The sequence below is a fragment of the Brassica napus genome, chromosome A6 (assembly GCF_020379485.1).
Source record: "Brassica napus cultivar Da-Ae chromosome A6, Da-Ae, whole genome shotgun sequence".
NCBI classification, from domain to species: domain Eukaryota; kingdom Viridiplantae; phylum Streptophyta; class Magnoliopsida; order Brassicales; family Brassicaceae; genus Brassica; species Brassica napus.
The window spans coordinates 26,951,244-26,969,278 of NC_063439.1; the positions used below are offsets into that span (position 1 = coordinate 26,951,244).

An 18,035-nucleotide genomic window follows, 5' to 3' on the forward strand; every position below is an offset into this window, starting at 1 on the left:
GCATGAAAGATATGATTAAGCAAAACCACAATTATTAGTCCTACACAATGCAAAACACATAGAATGATTACAATAATACTGTTATATTATTCGGTTGTCTATGATTTTTTGTTTGGTTTGCCGATTGTGTTTAATTTCTATTTTCATAATATATATACTATCATGCTTTGTCATACTGCTTTGTTGGAATGTGGATTCCTTTTTAATCAAGAAGAAATGATTATAAGAAAACATGCGCGCGTGAACGAACGCGCATTTAGTTAATGCGTGTGCTCGTGGACACGTGGGACAGCAGATCACACTGAAACACTGCTCCGACATACTGTCGGATCTTCTGTAAAAGCGTGGGTCCTACAAATAATGATACTTATTGCCACGAAAATCATCATATGCTCTCAATAATTGTCGCCAATTGCCGAATTCTTTCACGCTCTACGAGAGCACGTGATAACACTTCCTTTACTAATTAGTTTGGATTTGGAATAATGCCGTTAAAAGTTTTTTTTTTTAAAAAAAAATTGAGCAAATGCTGTTAAAAGTTCACATTTCTTTTTTTCCTCATCTTTTTTTCCTCATCAATGTTCAGTAATAATTTTGACCAGATCAATTCAAGCCTAATTTTGATGGAGGTAAAACTAGATATAAACCTTTTTCTAAAAAGATAATAAAGTAGCTCTAAAATAATTAAGTATGTGCTACAATTATTATGGTGTATGTGGGTTTATTCGTGGTATCATGGGTGCAAGTGAAGTGTGTGATCATTTTGATCATAAACAGACTATACGTCTAGAAATAGGTAGAGAGAGTTGTTGTTATGGCTACTGTCATTAGAATGAATACTAGCGAATCTGTAAATGAATGCTTCATTACAAGATTGTATCTGAGTCAGACGTGTTAAGGGAAAATTCAATAAAAATATTTCAACTAAATTTTAGTAAGTTTTTTAATTTCCAAACTTTTTCACTACCCAGTTTAATATTTTAACCAATTATTTTGCTCATTTTAATACATAAAATTTTAAAAATGTGTCTTGTTTAAAACTCAAATTTTGTTTATTTTAATATATAATACTAATAAGTTTTAAGCAAAATTTTCAAATTTTCTAAAATTTACAAAAAGAGTTCAGAAAATTCCACTTTTATTTGGTGTTTGAGAAATAAAAGTAACTAAACTGTGGATGATATTTAATTTTGTACAAAAATTTAAGTTTTAAATATTGAGTTTTTTGTTTTGAAATAAAAAACAAATTTATTTTTTTCCTTCGAATTTTTTTTTTGAAAATTTAATAATTAGTTGGGGAACTGAGTAACAAAAAGTTGAGTATTAAAAAGTTTAACTAAATTTAGCTGAAATATTTTTATGGAATTTTTCTATTTGTTAACTTTCAAATTTTTCTATTTGTTAACTATAAGATGTTTTTTTTTTTGAGAAAATCTCTAAATTAGACGTTCCATCAAGTTTGTCTAAAATTTGTAATATAACTATATAAGTTATTATATTTGCAGATTTAAGATGTCACCAAAAATATTTTCTGATGAAATTTTAACCATCTTTGCCACCAAGGCAATTATTAATGTATTACTTTCATCACATTAATTGTTCTAGTTTCTTGTTTAAGACTATAAACATTGGTTACATGTTTACAACACTCTATTTTTATTCCGCATCATTTTCTCTTTTTTATCTATCATTTTTTAGAGGTGGAAAAAAAAACCAAATCGAACCGAGTCAAACTGAACCAACCAAACCGAAATAGATTCAAACCGAACAAAAGTCAATTTCAAACCATTCGGTTGAAGATTTTCCAAACCCGAATGGTTCGGTTCGGTTATAACCGAGAAACCGATGTGTTTATCAACCATTGATAAATCTTTTATTGTAAGTGTATAACTGGTTTCTCTGCTACCACCTGCAAACGTAATTTTTGCGGTCGGTAGCGGTTGTTTGCGTTTTACAACAATCACTCAAACTGCACTAAACTGTTTCAAACCGCTCTAAACCTCATAAATTCAAAAACTTGGTTCAACTAGCGTTTGCGGTTACGGAAGAATAAATCTTTTTTCTTTTCTTTTAAAAAAATAGAAATACAAAAATAAAAATATTCAGTAAAAATTTTAAATTGAAATTATAAAAATACTAAAATATATCTATTATATTTTAATGGGTAATTGTCAATAATAGCACCTTTTGAAGTTTATGTCTCAAAAATAGCACTAGAAGGAGAAAGTCACAAAAATGACATTCATTAAAGGGTAAAATATCCTTAATACCCTTGGTTTAAAATTAAATAAACAAACAAAAATAAATAAAAATTAAAAAATGAAAAAAAGATTTTTTTTTTATAGTTTCAGATTATATGTTTTCAGATTCGAAATTTTTACAACTTTTTTTTTTTTTTTTTCAAATTTTCTTTTTATAATTTAAAAATACTTTTTAAAACTGTTTTTAAAATTTTTATTTTTTATTTTAATATTTTTTTTTTATAAAATTTTAAACCCTAATTCCAAAACCCCACCCCTTAACTCTAAACCCTAAGGTTTGGATTAATTAACCCAAGGGGTATAAGTGTATATTTACCTCTTTAATGAAACCTATTTTTGTGACTTTGAACCTTGAGTGCTACTTTGGGAACATAAACTTGGTTTGGTGCTATCCTAGTCTTTTTCTCTATTTTAATTAATATTATAAAATTTTAAAATAAAAATATTTTCTATAATTTTTAAAAAATTTAAAATATAACTTTCTTAATATAGTTTCTATATTTATTATAATATTATGATTTTTGATATTTTTATAATTATATAAAATGTAAATATTTTTAATTTATTATTTTACCGTCATTGCATTTGATAGTTAATCAGCCATAAATATCCCGCAAATGCACCAATTTCTAACTATATAACCAGTCGTACAAATCTTTTAAAACCTATAGAAACTACAACAATCCGTATCCTCAAACTTACGTAACTGCAGCCGCTGCATTTGAACTAGTTAAACACTAACTACGAGTAGGTAACTTCTTCGCCAAAAAGTACGCCAAGGTTCATTGATGGAGGCGCGTGGTTTCGCACGGTGTCATTGGCGCGTGAGGAAACAGCAACGCACGATCACACGGGATGACCCACATGCTCCATCTCCCATGTTATTGTACGCAAAGTAACTAAAACCCTTGACCAATATTGCTCACATTTAAAACTTAAAACATGTTAAACTAAAGTTAGAGATAAAGGCAAAGCACAAACGTTACTGGAGGAATAAAAAGAAAGGAATAGCTTTGAAAATGTCATTGTTCATAAAAGTAGAAACCATGATGATGTTGTTCATATGTAAATATTCACCTCACATGTATATGATTGGTTTATAACCTTTGATTGCCCCACAACTTTGAAGAAGTTCAGATTCATACCGATTGTGTTTTGTACCAACCACTCGATTAGTCAATTCTTTCATTATATCCAGTGTTATCTCCAACCCCAAAACTATTTCCATTTTCTCAACTATTTTTTTTAAAAAAATCTGGACAAATAATTGGCTACACTGTTGGAGACTTGACTCAGTCTGGCATGCCGTAAATCAAAATTTAAACATTTTCCAATATATATTACATGTAAAGCAAGAAGCTGGATAATTCTGAGATACTGTATATTATATTTAAGTATTAAATTCAAGTATCCATTAACTTCTTTCCGAATGGTAACAGCGGATTGAGCGGTGCGGGACAAGCGGTTTAACTGCGGTGCGGTTTTGACAGTTATAAAAACGTATAGATATATGGTATATATAGAGATTTTTGTTATTGTTAAGTGCGGTGCGGTGCGGGACGGATGTTACCATTCGAAGCCTTTATACATCACATGATCTAAACTAACCATGTTCTTCTTGAAGCACTATTAAAATTCTCTCAATTGTAGAACGGACAGTTCTATTGCTTTTAATGACACTGGTTTTAAATCTCAGGACCCAAGACACAGACACAACTATGCATATGTGTACAACACAAAATTGAGTACATGGGTTCTTGTGGGAAATGAAAGATAAAATATCAATAATGCTGAGAAAGTACAAAAAAAGGAAGACATGGCAAAAGCTAAAGGGGACAAGTTGAGGATATAAAGTAATAGACTATAGAAAATAAAACCAATAATGATGGATTGTAATTAGCCACCTGACAAAATCTCATCATTCAACTCCTATATTAATCCCTTCTTTGCCTTCAATATCATCACACACCATCTCTCTCTACTTCTCTCCACAACAAACCTGATCTCTCTCTTTAGAAACAAACCATTTCTCATCTGTATCTTTCTTCTTGGTTTCTTTCTCTACAAAGAAAGATCAAAACCCTCTTAGTCTTCTGTTTTCCTCTGTTCTCTGATCTTGTCTAGATCTATAAGAATAGAATAAGTCATGATGATGAGAAAAGAAGATCTTGGTTTGAGCCTAAGCTTAGGACTTTCACAAGATCACACACCTCTTCAGCTGATTCAGAATCCTAACTCGTCCATATCCAACAATCTCCAAAGGTTTCCATGGAACCAAACATTTGCTTCTACATCAGGTAATTTCTCCACAAAACTCTCAGATTTCAACTTAATCACTCAAGATCTTGTGTTCTACTTGAAGCTTTTCAGTATTTGACTGTCTTGTTTTTGCTTCAACGCAGATCTTGGCAAAATAGATGTGAACAGTCTTCCAACAACGGTGGATTGCGAGGAGGAACCGGGGGTATCCTCTCCTAACAGTACGATCTCGAGCACCATAAGCGGCGGGAAGAGGAGTGAGAGAGAAGGAATCTCTGAGCACGATGATATCACTCCGGATCGAGGTTACTCTCGTGGAACCTCCGACGAAGAAGAAGACGGCGGCGAAACGTCGAGGAAGAAGCTCAGATTATCTAAAGATCAGTCTGCTTTTCTTGAAGAGACTTTCAAAGAACACAACACTCTCAATCCCGTAAGTTGAACAAAAAACTCTTGTCAGAGAGACCAATGGTTTAATTGTAATAACTCTGAAATAACGAGGGTATTTTTGTAATTATACAGAAACAGAAGCTCGCTTTGGCCAAGAAGTTGAACCTGACAGCAAGGCAAGTGGAAGTGTGGTTTCAGAACAGAAGAGCAAGGTGAGATATTTTCTCCAATTTGCAATAAATTGCATTTATATCCGGTTTAGTTTTGGTTCGGTTTAACTGAGATTTTTCTTGGTTTGGTACAGAACCAAATTAAAGCAAACGGAGGTGGATTGTGAATACTTGAAGCGATGCGTCGAGAAACTAACGGAGGAGAATAGGCGACTTCAGAAAGAAGCTATGGAGCTTCGAACTCTCAAGCTGTCTCCACAGTTCTATGGCCAAATGACTCCACCGACTACACTCATCATGTGTCCGTCGTGTGAGCGTGTGGCTGGTCCATCATCAAACCATCAACACAATCACCGGCCCGTTCCGATCAATCCGTGGGTTGCTTGTGCTGCTGGTCAAGTGGCTCATGGGCTAAATTTCGAAGCCTTGCGTCCACGATCGTGAGGGGAAGCGTGTTTTGTTGATTTTTGTTGCTGTGTTGGTTTGATATTAATGTGGCTGTGTGGGGTCATTGTAATATTGGATGATTGGCCTTCTTTCATTTAAGTGCTGTGTATGATGTAACCTTCATATACATATAAATTAGTTAAGATTAGTTACAATAGTAACCAAATTGTGAAGCTATTTTAAACTAGTTTGATGTAAAAACAAAAATGATCTTTCTAGTAACTTTGGACTAGGTGAGAAATCTTAATTACAACTCTGGCAAAATCATGAAACTATTTATCCTAAAACATTATTCATTTAACGAAGTTCTGGATCGAGACTCTATGCTTTTTGTCTCTAATGTTTTTTTTTTCTTCTGTTGAGTTAACTACTTGTTTATCCTACACTATTTTCTTATTAATACAAACAAAAAGTTAAAGTAACTTTATTCATTTGTTACGTTTAAATTTAATTACTTAGAGCAACTCCATTGGGTAGAGACCCTTAGGGACTCTAACAAATAAAAAAGTAATTGATATTGTGATTTGAAAAGTTTAGAACAGTCTAATTAATTTTCTCACCTTCCAATGGAGAATTTCGTTGAGGTTCTTAACTTTTTTTTTTTTTTAAGAAAATACGGTAAGCAAGCGCGACAAGAAGTGAAACAGCTCTTTCTACTTTATATCGATCATAAATGGTGGAACACAAGCAGACACAACTCTAACAAGACAGTGATCTCGGGTTTGTCTGCATTGGTGCCAAATCAAAAACAGACTCACTGCTACTGTAAAACAAGACAGTGAACACAAGCACACTTTCTAACATACAAAGCAAGAAAGTGAACACAAGCAAACCATCACAATGTTAACCAGCAAAGGAGAAACATACTTTAACCATTACAGACTCAGACACAAAGCATTAAGACAAACAAACTGAGACACAAATCATAAAGACAAACAGAGCGACAAAGAAAGTAAAATTAAAACCTTGGTTTAAATGGAACTAAATTTTGAAACTATCACAGAGCCTTAACAAATTTTATCTTCTTGTTAAGCATCGGTTAGATTGTTTGAATGGAACTAAGTTTCGAAACTTATCAATACTATTAAAACAGGAACATGCCCAATTGATATTAGTTGAGTCCAACTATTTAATTCCTTTATTTAAGGAACCATTAATTATTCTCTTTATATAATTAATATATTTTTTTAAACACTAACTACCGCATTATCTTTTTTTTTGGTAACTGTATCTTCTAAAAACAGTTTCCTCTTTCTTTTTTTTTACGATTGTTATGACCTACTAAAAAATAAACCAAGTATTATAATATAATAATTGATTATCTTTCTTCCTACAGATTAGTTACATAAGCAGTTACCAAAACAATATGAATCAATTTAATCTCGGCTAAAAAATCGTTTCATAAAAAAAAATTACTATTTTGATTTTTGAATGATTGCAATCGAATATTGGCTACCGGATCTGTATATTTGAGTCGTTTAGAAGCCGTTTATAAGAAAAAGGCTAAGCTGTTAAAGAAACTCAGATAGCAACCATGGTGAAAGTTACATGAAACTTAAAAGCTGGCTTTAGGAGGAAGACAGTTTAATTACGATTGTGCCAATAATAAAATGAAAATAAATAAAAAAAACAAAAAAACTTCCCAAAATCCGAACACGAGACAAATTAGCTAACATTCCTTACCACAACCGCTAGACCTGAATATCTTGTGCTTTATAGTCTTATTGTCTTTAAATATTCCAATATAATTAGATTTTTATCTCAGTTTTATGAAATAAAAATTATTTGACTAATTTATTATGAAATTAAATTTAAGTTAATTTTTTAAAGATCATTAGATTTATCTAGGTTTTTATCGGGTCAACCATAGCCAAATCACGGGTCAATGAAGAACTTACAAGGTTTTAACCAGATTTTATGGAGTTCTTAAATAGAAATTTTATAATTTAATTCAAAATTGGAGATAATTTATATGCATATCATTAGATTTCTGTGTTGATCGTGGATTCTTATCAAATATGAAAACATCGCATAAAATATTATATTACAAATTAAGTTCAGAAAAATTTAAATAATTACTTTATATCAATATTTTTGAGTATATATGTTGGACTTAGTCGGTTTCGATCTAGACTTTTAGGTAGGTTCAACATTAGGTTTTAGAGTATGAATATTTTTTAACTAATTACGTCAAAAAAATTCTGATTTTATTTAAATCTGATTACATATTTCATAATAAAAATTATTTATATTAGAATGTTAAACATATTATAACCTGCACAAATTCAATAAAATTATCAAAACCATTACTAATCATCTAAAACTATATATATTTTACACAAATATGAATATATGATTATAAAAATAAAAATATGATGCAAAGAAAAACACAAAAGGCAATTCTCTCAAATATATATATTTTTAAGTTTTGTGTCACAAAAATAGACCTCAAAAAATAAAATGACCAAAATAGACTTTTTTATTTTGAAAATTTTAAAATTTTTAAAGTTTTTAAAATTTGAAATCATACCCCCAAAAGCCCACCGTTTAACTCTAAACCCTAAACCCTAAATTATTAACTCTAAACCCTAAATTCTAAACCATAAACCCAAAAACATACCTCTTAATAAAATATTTTGGTCATTTTGATCCTTAAGGGCTATATTTGTGACAAAAAAAAATTTATGTGTATCCTACAGAATCTCTCAAGCACAAATATGAAAATTAATTTTTTAAAAGAAATGTAAACAAAAAATATACCCGCCCTTTAAAGGGCGGGTCAAAATCTAGTTTCACTTTGAAACAGAAGCATCATCAATTGTTAAAATCAACAAACCAACACAAGATCATTATCATCACTTGTTAAACGAATCTTAAGCATCATCACTTGTTAAAATTAACCAACCCAAACTCTGTTTCTATGCTAAAGTTTCGATATTTTCAACAGACACTACTGTAAAGGTTTCACCTTCCTCAAGATCATCAGATAAATCACCATCGACATCAGTTTTAAACAGTTTTTAAGAAAGCAGACAAGGGATGTTCGTATACTTACAGTCTGATCTCGCTTCTTGTATGAGTTTCATCCTTGCATGGATCCTTGCTTTCACTTGAAGCTGATTCCTTTGAAGAAGTCGCTTCTCTTCTGATCTTCATCATAGTCTCACCGAAGGAGATCGACATCAGAACCAACAGAAAAGATTGAGAGATAGAAGAATCGACAGAGATACGACAAAGAAGGTGGAGAGATCGATGAATGGACAGAAAATCGCCAGAAAGAAGATGGAAAGATCGAAGAAGGAGGAGAAAAAAAATTGGATTTCACGTGAAACTCTGAAACAGGAGAGAGAGAGAGATACATCGGCTGTCAAATAGGAAGATGACACGTAAGGTTCCTTATCAATCCTTAAAATCCTAATTTAAGGGGTGGTCCTCTGATTTCTTTTCTTTTTTCATTTATTTTTTTGCTTTCTTTTCTTTGGAACCCCATCTAGGAATCCCCGATGGACATGGTCTTACGAGCTGAAAAAAAAAAGAATTACATTGAGAGACAGTTTTAAGTTTTTTATAACATGATAAGGCAGTTTATGCTACAAAGACACTTTCTTTTAACAGCTTCTCTCTTTTCTAAACAACTAGTCAATTCACAACTAAACTTATGACAAATCAAACCAGTGTATTCGCGGGAAATAACCTCAACCACACATCTATCTTTCCACTCAACGGTCCAGATTATATCTATTTTCTTTATTGGTAGGATTTCATCGTAGCCCTTCATTCTTATAAATAATCTGATGGTCAAGCTAATTATAGACAAAATAGGCCCCTCTATCTTTCTTCTTCGTCTTCTTCTTCCCAAACATTCTATTTTATTTTCTAAATTGGAATCTGATTTTTCAGATTATTTTTTTAAAAAAACTTGCATATAATTATTGTCTATGTTGCTCAATCTATCTTTTAAGATAGGTCAAGGTACATCTCCGATAATGGTTTTATAATGATGACATATACGAAAACGTCATCAACGGCATAGAACTCTGGCGTAGCAACGACAAAGACATAGACGACGGTGGAGCAATTTTGACAGCAAAGACGATGCAGAAGACCCGACATCCACCATGGAACAAAATATGAAAATCAAGAAATTCATCCACCAAGACCACCACCGGCGAGAATCATGACTGTTTTATTCCGGCAATTTTGATTGACCCACAATCTCAAACCATGACGAGCATCTTTGCCTGTAGTATCAAACCGCGAGGCCACCTGCCTGAGCCGCTACACTCGTCGTCGCCGTCAAGTTCCAATCGCATTCGCAAAGAGAAAGCTCAATCAACAATGGTCTACTCTCTCGTAATTTCTATTGTTCATGTGTGTCCACATGTACGCTGAATTTACATTATCAATGTGTACAAAAAGACCGTGTGTACATCTAAATCCTGTAAGAGACTAAGCTACAAAATCACTAGAAAGTGATAGAGAGTTTCTCAAACTGAGAACATTGGAGTTAAGATAGTGAGACAAGCTGCTTTCGAACCAATATTTTCTACATTTGTAAAGCCACATTTGTTATCTTTTCTTATACATAGTTTCTCGTGGACAACAATGTCAGAATGTATATGTGTGTCCACATGTACGCTGAATTTACATTATCAATGTGTACTAAAAACCGTGTGTACACCTAAATCCCATAAGAGACTAAGCTACAAAATCAATAGAAAGTGATAGAGAGTTTTTCAAATTGAGAACATTGAGCTAATATAATGAGACAAGATGCTTTCAAACCAATATTTTCTACATTTGTAAAGCCACATTTGTTATCTTTTCTTATACATAGTTTTCCGTGGACAACAATATCAGAATGTATATGTGTACTAGATCGATCTGAATGTACAATTCTTGATGAGCCACTTGTATATTTTTTGAAATACATCCACCTTACACAATGTATACATCATAATGGACATGTGGACACTATCAACAAAGTATACATGTATACACTATGTATCCAAATGTACACTAGTGCTCAAAATGTTTTCTACATTTGTAAAGGCACATTTGTAAGCTTATGTTATACATCCACCTTACATAGTTTCCCGTGGACAACAATATCAGAATGTATACATGTACTAGATATATCCGAATGTACAATCTCTTTCTTGATGAGCCACTTGTATATATTTTTTTTAAATACATCCACCTTACACAATGTATACATCATAGTGTACATGTGGACACTATCAATAAAGTGTACATGTGTACACGATGTATCCAAATGTACACTAATGCTCAATATTTCACATCTACATAATTTTACTTATACATGGTACACAAGCTGAGTGATATCTCATGATTTTAATGAGTTATAACATTTGCTATTTGTTCATTTAAGTTTCTCTTAGGACTCATTTAGAGTTATCTCATGATTTTAATGGTACACAAGGTGAGTGATATCTCATGATATTTAACATCTCATAATATTTGCAAATCAGAAACAATTGAGGTATAAACGAAATGAAACAAAACAGCAGGGACCAATGATGCAAAATCAGAATATTTGTTGGTCTAGATTGTACAATTAAAAATATTGGGGCTAATTGTAAAGAAACTTGAACATATTAGAAGTTTGAGATAAATTAGAGAATAAACAAGAGTTGGAGGACCATATGTTGTAAATAATAAAAAGTTCACCATTGTTGCTCCTATCAAGCTTTCTCTCGGATCTGTGGGTGAAGCGATGATTCCGGCAGCCACAACTACAATCTCGAGCATGACGATCATGGCGAGGAGGAGACACGTTGACTTTTAAACGTATTGTTGTAAATGGAACTCACAACCGCCGTCGTCTCTAACACTTCTCCTCTTTCTCAATTTCTCTTTCTAACATCAATATCCGTAAACAAAAAAAATTAAACATTGATGGAATATTAAATCCAGTTAAACTTATTCTTCGGGTCCACCATTCACTTTCTCATTTGAAATTCAAATTGCAAAACGACAAAAAATAAAAGAAACTAAAATAACTTGAACTCAGTTACGCTTTTTAAGGGTAAATTAAGTCATTTGTCATCACTAGTTGGCATAAACTATCTCAGTATAAGAAAGTGTCTTATTCTGGTATATAAAGTCAGAAACTACTTTTATATGTAAATCACTCCTGAAAAAATGTCCTTTGTCAAAAAAAAAAGTAGATCAGAAAATGTAATCATGCGCAGTAATTAAATTTCATCAAACGATCGCAGTTGCTGAATAATATATTTCAATATATTTTGGCGGGGGTGTTGTTGACACAAGCACGTGACCTTGTCTTGTTACTACAGTACAAATACAATACGAGACTGTTATTGGGTTTCTAATTAGATGTTAATGGGCCGCACTATATAGCCCATAAACTGTACACTCTTCGTCATCGTCTCCACTGAGCTAAATTCTCTTTTCTCTCTCAATCAATTCTCTCTCAACTCCCGTCGTTCCTTCTAAGATCTTCTCAATCGCTACACCTTTGCGAACAGCCAGATGCTACTTCACTTGATCCGTCGTCGTGTCTCTCCCTCATTTCAACACCAACCCTCAAAGCTCTCACCTTTACGATTATTATTCTCCACAACTGTCTCACCCGCCGAGAGACTATACAACCATCTTCAATCATCCACGAGCAACCTCGAGACAGAACTAACCTCTTTGAAGGCCAAACTCGACGCGTCTTGTATCAACGAGGTATTAACAAGATGCCGACCAAACCAATTTAAGTTAGGTCTTAGGTTTTTCATATGGGCAGGAACTCAATCCGGACACAGACACAGTCCTTACATGTATTCCAAAGCTTGCGACTTTCTTAAAATTAGAGCTAACCCAGATCTGATTAAGAACGTTGTTGAAGCCTATAAGAAAGATGAATGCTTTGTTAGTGTTAAGACGATGAGGATCGTTCTGTCTCTTTGTAGCCAAGCGAAGCTCGCTGATGAGGCGTTGTGGGTGTTGCGGAAGTTCCCTGAGTTCGAGTTATGTGCAGACACCGTTGCGTATAATGTAGTGATTAGGTTGTTTGCTGATAAGGGAGATCTGAGTATGGGTATGAAGTTGATGGAAGAGATGGAAAGTGTTGATCTTTGTCCTGATGTGATGACTTATACGTCTTTGATCAATGGGTTTTGCAATGCGGGTAAGGTTGAGGAAGCGTGGAAGCTGGCTAAGGGGATGAGTAAGAACGGATGCGTGCTTAACACCGTGACGTATTCGAGGATTCTGGAAGGAGTTTGCAAGTGTGGTGAGATGGAGAGGGCGTTAGAGTTGTTGACAGAGATGGAGAAAGAAGAAGATGGTGGTGGGTTTATTAGTCCTAATGCGGTTACTTATACTTTGGTGATTCAAGCTTTTGTTGAGAAGAAGCGGGTTCGAGATGCGTTGATGGTATTGGATAGAATGGGAGATCGAGGATGCTCGCCGAATCGTGTTACCGCTAGTGTTTTGATCCAAGGGGTTTTGGAGGATGGTGAGGATGTTAAGAGTTTAGGTAAGTTGGTCGATAAGTTGGTGAAGCTAGGTGGTGTTTCTCTTTCTGAATGTTTTAGTTCTGCTACTGTGTCGCTGATTCGTTTGAAGAGATGGGAAGAGGCGGAGAAGATGTTCCGTTTGATGTTGGTTCGTGGGATTAGACCTGATGGTCTAGCGTGCAGTCTTGTCCTCAGGGAGCTGTGTTTGTTGCAAAGGTATCATGATTGTTTCCTTCTGTATGAGGAGATTGAGAAGGCGGATGTGGTGTCAACGATAGACACGGATATACACTCTGTTCTTTTGCTTGGTCTATGCGATCAGGGGCGGTCTTGGGAAGCTGCAAAGCTTGCGAAATCGATGCTTGGTAAGAAAATGAGGTTGAAAGTTTCTCAGGTTGAGAAAATCGTTGAAGCTTTGAAGAAGACTGGTGATGAAGATCTCATGCGTCGTCTCTCTACCAGTTAATTCCATTGTTTTAGATAGGTATGTATATATATATCTAGATGAGTAAGGATTCTTGTTCTGTATTTACTTGCTGCGAATGCGAATGGAGGGGAGGCTTCCACTTGTAGGATCAGATTCTAGTTTTTCCCTACTGTACTGTCCTTACACTCTGCAGCTGAAGGTGAGATAAGAAACATCTCACCTAAACTCTTTTTTGAGATTTACCTTTAATGGCTTTGGTTATATTATGTACATTTTGATCATTTCAGCATTCAGTTAATGGGGAAAATTGGTTCAAACTGAAGTTAGAAATGGAAGGCAGCAAGTCTCTCGGCCTTGTGGTTGTGCACTTCTCTTTTTGGTTTTCTTGTTAAAGGGATAACCATCACAAACATTTGTACTTCGCTTTTCTTTTGTTGTGTTTTGCCACACTAATAAATGGATCTGAGGTTTTTGATAGAATGAATATATGTTCTTTAACTTGTTACATGTTTGTCTCTTGAGAGAGCCCATAAAAATCTCTCTCCAATGTTTCCTAGATTTCGTAGACAATAAGAAAAACAAGCATCATAACATACGTCTCTGCAATATTTTCTGGTGATAAAATACTACTAATGTGAGAACCGCATCTCTCTGTCAATCGTCTAGTGTTTCTTTGCAGCCTTGGTTCCCCGAGATTCTCCATGCGTTTGTTGTGGCAGTTGAATGTTCTGATCCTGCAGCTTCTCTGCTTCGACAGTGTCACCTCTCTCTTTCTCCTGCTCAACTCGCTGTCTCTTGGAGGATCCCACAGCAGAAGGATGTGCTGCAAATCCATGTCCATCAGTCATTAGCTTAACCATCTGGTCAGTATTGCACTGAATCCGACCTAAAGTAGTCGAAAGATTCTGCCAAAATTCGGCTGCTGAAAGAAACCAAACACAAGGTGTGTGAGATTAGGCAGAGGAGAAAGCTGAGAGTAGTTTTTTACTTACTGGGATAAACTGGCTGCTGCTGATGAGAGGCTTGAAGCGTTTGTTTCTCTAGAGCTTGGGACTGTCCTGCTTTACTTGAACTCTGCTCCACAAAGGCTATGGGATTACCATCATGTGCATAAGCAGCATCTTCAGGCACTTGGCTTCGAGCAGACTCCCTTACTAAAGAGAAGCAAAGACATATATGTCAACAAACAGATTCTTTAAGTTTAAGTAACTCAAAAGAACAAGGCACAAGTTTATCTACCTTGTTGCTCTTGTTCTCTGGCCCTTGTATCAGAGCACAAACGCGGTGCCTTATCTGACTCTCCCTTTGGTGGCGAATCTTAGACAACAAACAACCACAAGAAGAGAATCAAACAAACAAAAAAAAACTCAGAACTCTGTTTTATTCTCATATCTACACTAACTTGGAGTCTTACAAGATCCAGTTTCTTCTTTTAACTGAGCAAGAGCGGTTTCTTTTGCCAGTTTAGCAAGAGCTGTTGCATCTTCACCAGTCGCAAAAACCAATTATAAATCAAAAGCATGAAACTTGCGTGACAAGCAAACAAAAACATGGTATAGGGTTTCTATTTTTGCGTACTTGGTGCACCGTTCTCAAAGTAAGTTCTGAAGAATTCTGGATTCCATCTTTCAATATTGCCCCAAGCTACAGAATCAAGAATTAGAATCACTCCCAAGGTTTTTTTCTTTTTGCCAACAGACCAATTAAATTGATTCAGCGTAAAAGGAGTGTTACCTATCTCTGTGCATCCGTATGCGATTTGATATCGATCACGTAGATGTCTCGCAGTTTCTTCCTTGCTCATGTACCTCTGGATGCATTCCCCGACTCTTTCATTAACCTGAAACAGATCAAAGAAAGAAATAAGAGATTGATAGTATGGATCCATGATTTGGATGGATATTTTGACTTACGTAATTGGAGAATTGCTTTCCATTCGTACAACCTCCAGGAAGATTCACCATTTTTGGGAAACTTTCACAGATCAAGAAACCTCTCACTGCCTTCTTTGGAGAGAGGGCCAAAGGGGTTTTAACGTAAACGAGAGAGAGAAGGAGAGCGCGGGGAATAAGTTTTCTCGTTTGATACGCCGACTGTTATTTGGGGCTATTTTAAAACTCGGCCCATTTGTTCTTATTGGGCTGTCACATAATCAACACAATTAAACCTACCGTAAACAGCAAGAAAGTTTGACTTTAATGACTTGCAATAATCAGAATTCAACTCTCCCTTTTGCCTTTTGGATTTTATATGATTAAATACTTATCCATTCTACCTACCTACCAGGTTGAAACATTATTGACGCTTTGATTATAGATAAGTATGTATATTATGATAACTATATGAATAAGGATTGTTGTTCTACACAATCATCACTAAGGTGATGAGATATTTTCTCTTTTAAGTATGCAAAGGCTCCTTCGTTTTGCGGTTGAATCTTTTTTGTTCGGAAGAAGGTCGGTTTTGGAGATGAGGCACAACGTATTTGACGATATCAATATTCGATATTTTGAGGTGTGCGCCATCTATACTCACAAACTCCACTTTCCCAGTATCAATCAATGGTTTCAGACCGATCCAGTCCTCTTGAAAGAGTTTTGTCTCTCGAACGGTGAGAAGAGGTCCGAAATCACCATCCGGGTAAAACCCGAACCAAGACGAATCTTTTGGAACAATGACCTTATCGTCCTCAAACTGTCAAACAAAACATGATCATCAAGAGAGGATTCATTGGGCTTAAAAATTAGAGAAATGTTATTTTGAGGAGGTCGAACCTTGATAAGAACCAAGTTGTGTAAGCTGGCGAAACGTTCTTTGTAAGTGGAGTTTCTTTGGTTTGGTATCTCATTGTTAAGCTTAGGTAGATACTTGGAACTTTCTAGGTACTTTTTCATTTCCTGAGAAAACCAAAAATAATGATTATAGTAAAACCTTATAAAAAATGTTATTAACCTTCTAAACTAACTAGTTTGAGTGGAGCATACCGTAGGGATTTTGAGATAACCACTAGGAGCAAGATGATCCTGCAAAGTCATTAAAGATGTTATTAATTAAACTAATCCTGATATATAGATATATATAGATAGATAGAGAAATATATATATTTACTTGAATGAAGTCGCTATAAATATCTGACTTGATCAGCTCATCTGCTATTTCACACCATAATCCAGACTTTACCCCCCCAAAAAGACAAACAAATTAACAGCAGAGAAACACTGTCATTGATTAAATAAAATCAATTCATTTTGAAAAATAATTGAGGTTAAATAAGAAAAACTTACACCACACATAGGAACAGAGGAGATTCCAGCATGAGGACCTGCTAAAGATACGTAATTGTAAACCGGAGGTCCACCATCGCAGAACTCAATCAAGCCTCTAGCCACTAGATTCCCCTGTTCCATCAATCATCTATGACATCAAAACAGTGAATCTGATAATGTATACATATGTATTAATCTTATCATACTGCAATGATTTTCGTTAGTAGAATCAAACCAATAGCGATTCATACAAACTACAACTTTATAAGACTCTACTGGGCTAACGCTAGACACTTTAAGATTTTTTTTTTCAAACATGCTCCCATTTTGTGACGAAAAGGAAAAAGAATGAACGATCAAAAACTTATATATATTATTGGGTTTTCAAGAACCTGAGATCTTCCAACAATGTTGTATCCTTGACGCAACTCTTTCATTTGCTTCACTTTTTCACACGCTATTTCCGCTTGTTTCGCAAGTGGCATGAACCATGAATCGAGTTCTCCATTTCCAACTTCTCTGGATTCAATACCAAAACAAAAAGAGTTTGATCATACGATAAAACTTGGAAAAAAAAAGATAAGAGGATGATGTTATGTGGATTTACAGGCAGAAACCAGGAGAGCCAGAGAAGTTAGAGAGAAGCTGTGTGAAGTTAGCTTCTTTGCCCTCCGAACATGCAGCTGCAATCCCATGAAGCACTACAAACGGAACCGATACAGAGACTTGAACCAATGTTAAGAATACAACCGCAGCCGCAAGTCCAAAACGCTGCTTCTCCATAGTAAACGCGAGAGTTGCGATTGGCGTTTGTGTTTATGTTTTGTTGTCTCCAGGAAGTTTTGAGATGGGAATATAAGTAGGGAATAGAAAGAGCGTGATGTGGTTGGGAGTTGCGGCCAAGTAACTTAAGTGTCTTTGAAAAATGGACGGTGACGATTGGCTTATGTCTTCCTGCGATCGCATTAACTCTCTTCTTCGTGTTTTTTTTTGTTTATCCTAGTCTTATGCTATCTTCTCGCAGCCTCTTTTAATATGCGTGTATGTTTTGTGTGTACTTGTATGTATGCGATAAATATGCAAGGATTTCATATTAATTAGTCTGGACCATGTCATCTATATCTTTAAATGTATTTATTTTTTAATTTATCAATGAATATATTGCACATAAAATACCTTTTAAATAAATGTCAAACTATAAACTAGTAAAATTTTAAAGGATCTGTGCTATACAGTTAAAACTCTATAAACTAATAATACTGATTTTATTAATTCATTAAATTTTTAATCTACAAAAAAAATATATACATATATTTAGGAAT

At 34.5% G+C, this 18,035-nt stretch overlaps 4 protein-coding genes across 5 annotated transcripts; 2 read left to right on the forward strand and 2 right to left on the reverse strand.

The window, feature by feature from the left end:
* Window positions 1-4,025: 4,025 nt before the first annotated feature.
* On the forward strand, window positions 4,026-5,675 carry LOC106402196 (homeobox-leucine zipper protein HAT2). The gene is made up of 4 exons (XM_013842884.3): window positions 4,026-4,558; window positions 4,664-4,953; window positions 5,043-5,122; window positions 5,215-5,675. Exons 1-4 carry the CDS (start codon window positions 4,408-4,410, stop codon window positions 5,522-5,524), a joined length of 831 nt encoding a protein of 276 aa, XP_013698338.2. The 5' UTR covers window positions 4,026-4,407; the 3' UTR covers window positions 5,525-5,675.
* A 6,263-nt stretch (window positions 5,676-11,938) lies between these two features.
* On the forward strand, window positions 11,939-13,952 carry LOC106397133 (pentatricopeptide repeat-containing protein At5g47360-like). Its single transcript, XM_013837693.3, has 2 exons — window positions 11,939-13,646; window positions 13,735-13,952. Exon 1 carries the CDS (start codon window positions 12,044-12,046, stop codon window positions 13,484-13,486), a length of 1,443 nt encoding a protein of 480 aa, XP_013693147.2. The 5' UTR covers window positions 11,939-12,043; the 3' UTR covers window positions 13,487-13,646; window positions 13,735-13,952.
* LOC106397135 lies at window positions 13,911-15,599 on the reverse strand. Of its 2 annotated transcripts, XM_013837695.3 has the most exons (7): window positions 15,361-15,599; window positions 15,182-15,287; window positions 15,026-15,091; window positions 14,862-14,930; window positions 14,687-14,764; window positions 14,440-14,601; window positions 13,911-14,369 (listed from the first exon to the last, which is right to left on the reverse strand). In XM_013837695.3, exons 1-7 carry the CDS (start codon window positions 15,409-15,411, stop codon window positions 14,110-14,112), a joined length of 792 nt encoding a protein of 263 aa, XP_013693149.2. In that variant the 5' UTR covers window positions 15,412-15,599; the 3' UTR covers window positions 13,911-14,109. The 2 variants fall into 2 exon arrangements, with proteins under 2 accessions (XP_013693149.2, XP_022543726.2); XM_022688005.2 differs by lacking the exons at window positions 14,862-14,930; window positions 15,026-15,091.
* Window positions 15,600-15,757: 158 nt separating this feature from the next.
* Window positions 15,758-17,566, reverse strand: LOC106397134 (palmitoyl-protein thioesterase 1). Its single transcript, XM_048781379.1, has 7 exons — window positions 17,321-17,566; window positions 17,106-17,232; window positions 16,732-16,845; window positions 16,556-16,621; window positions 16,432-16,470; window positions 16,222-16,344; window positions 15,758-16,141 (listed from the first exon to the last, which is right to left on the reverse strand). The coding sequence occupies exons 1-7, from the start codon at window positions 17,494-17,496 to the stop codon at window positions 15,848-15,850; spliced, it is 939 nt and encodes a 312-aa protein (XP_048637336.1). The 5' UTR covers window positions 17,497-17,566; the 3' UTR covers window positions 15,758-15,847.
* Window positions 17,567-18,035: the final 469 nt, after the last annotated feature.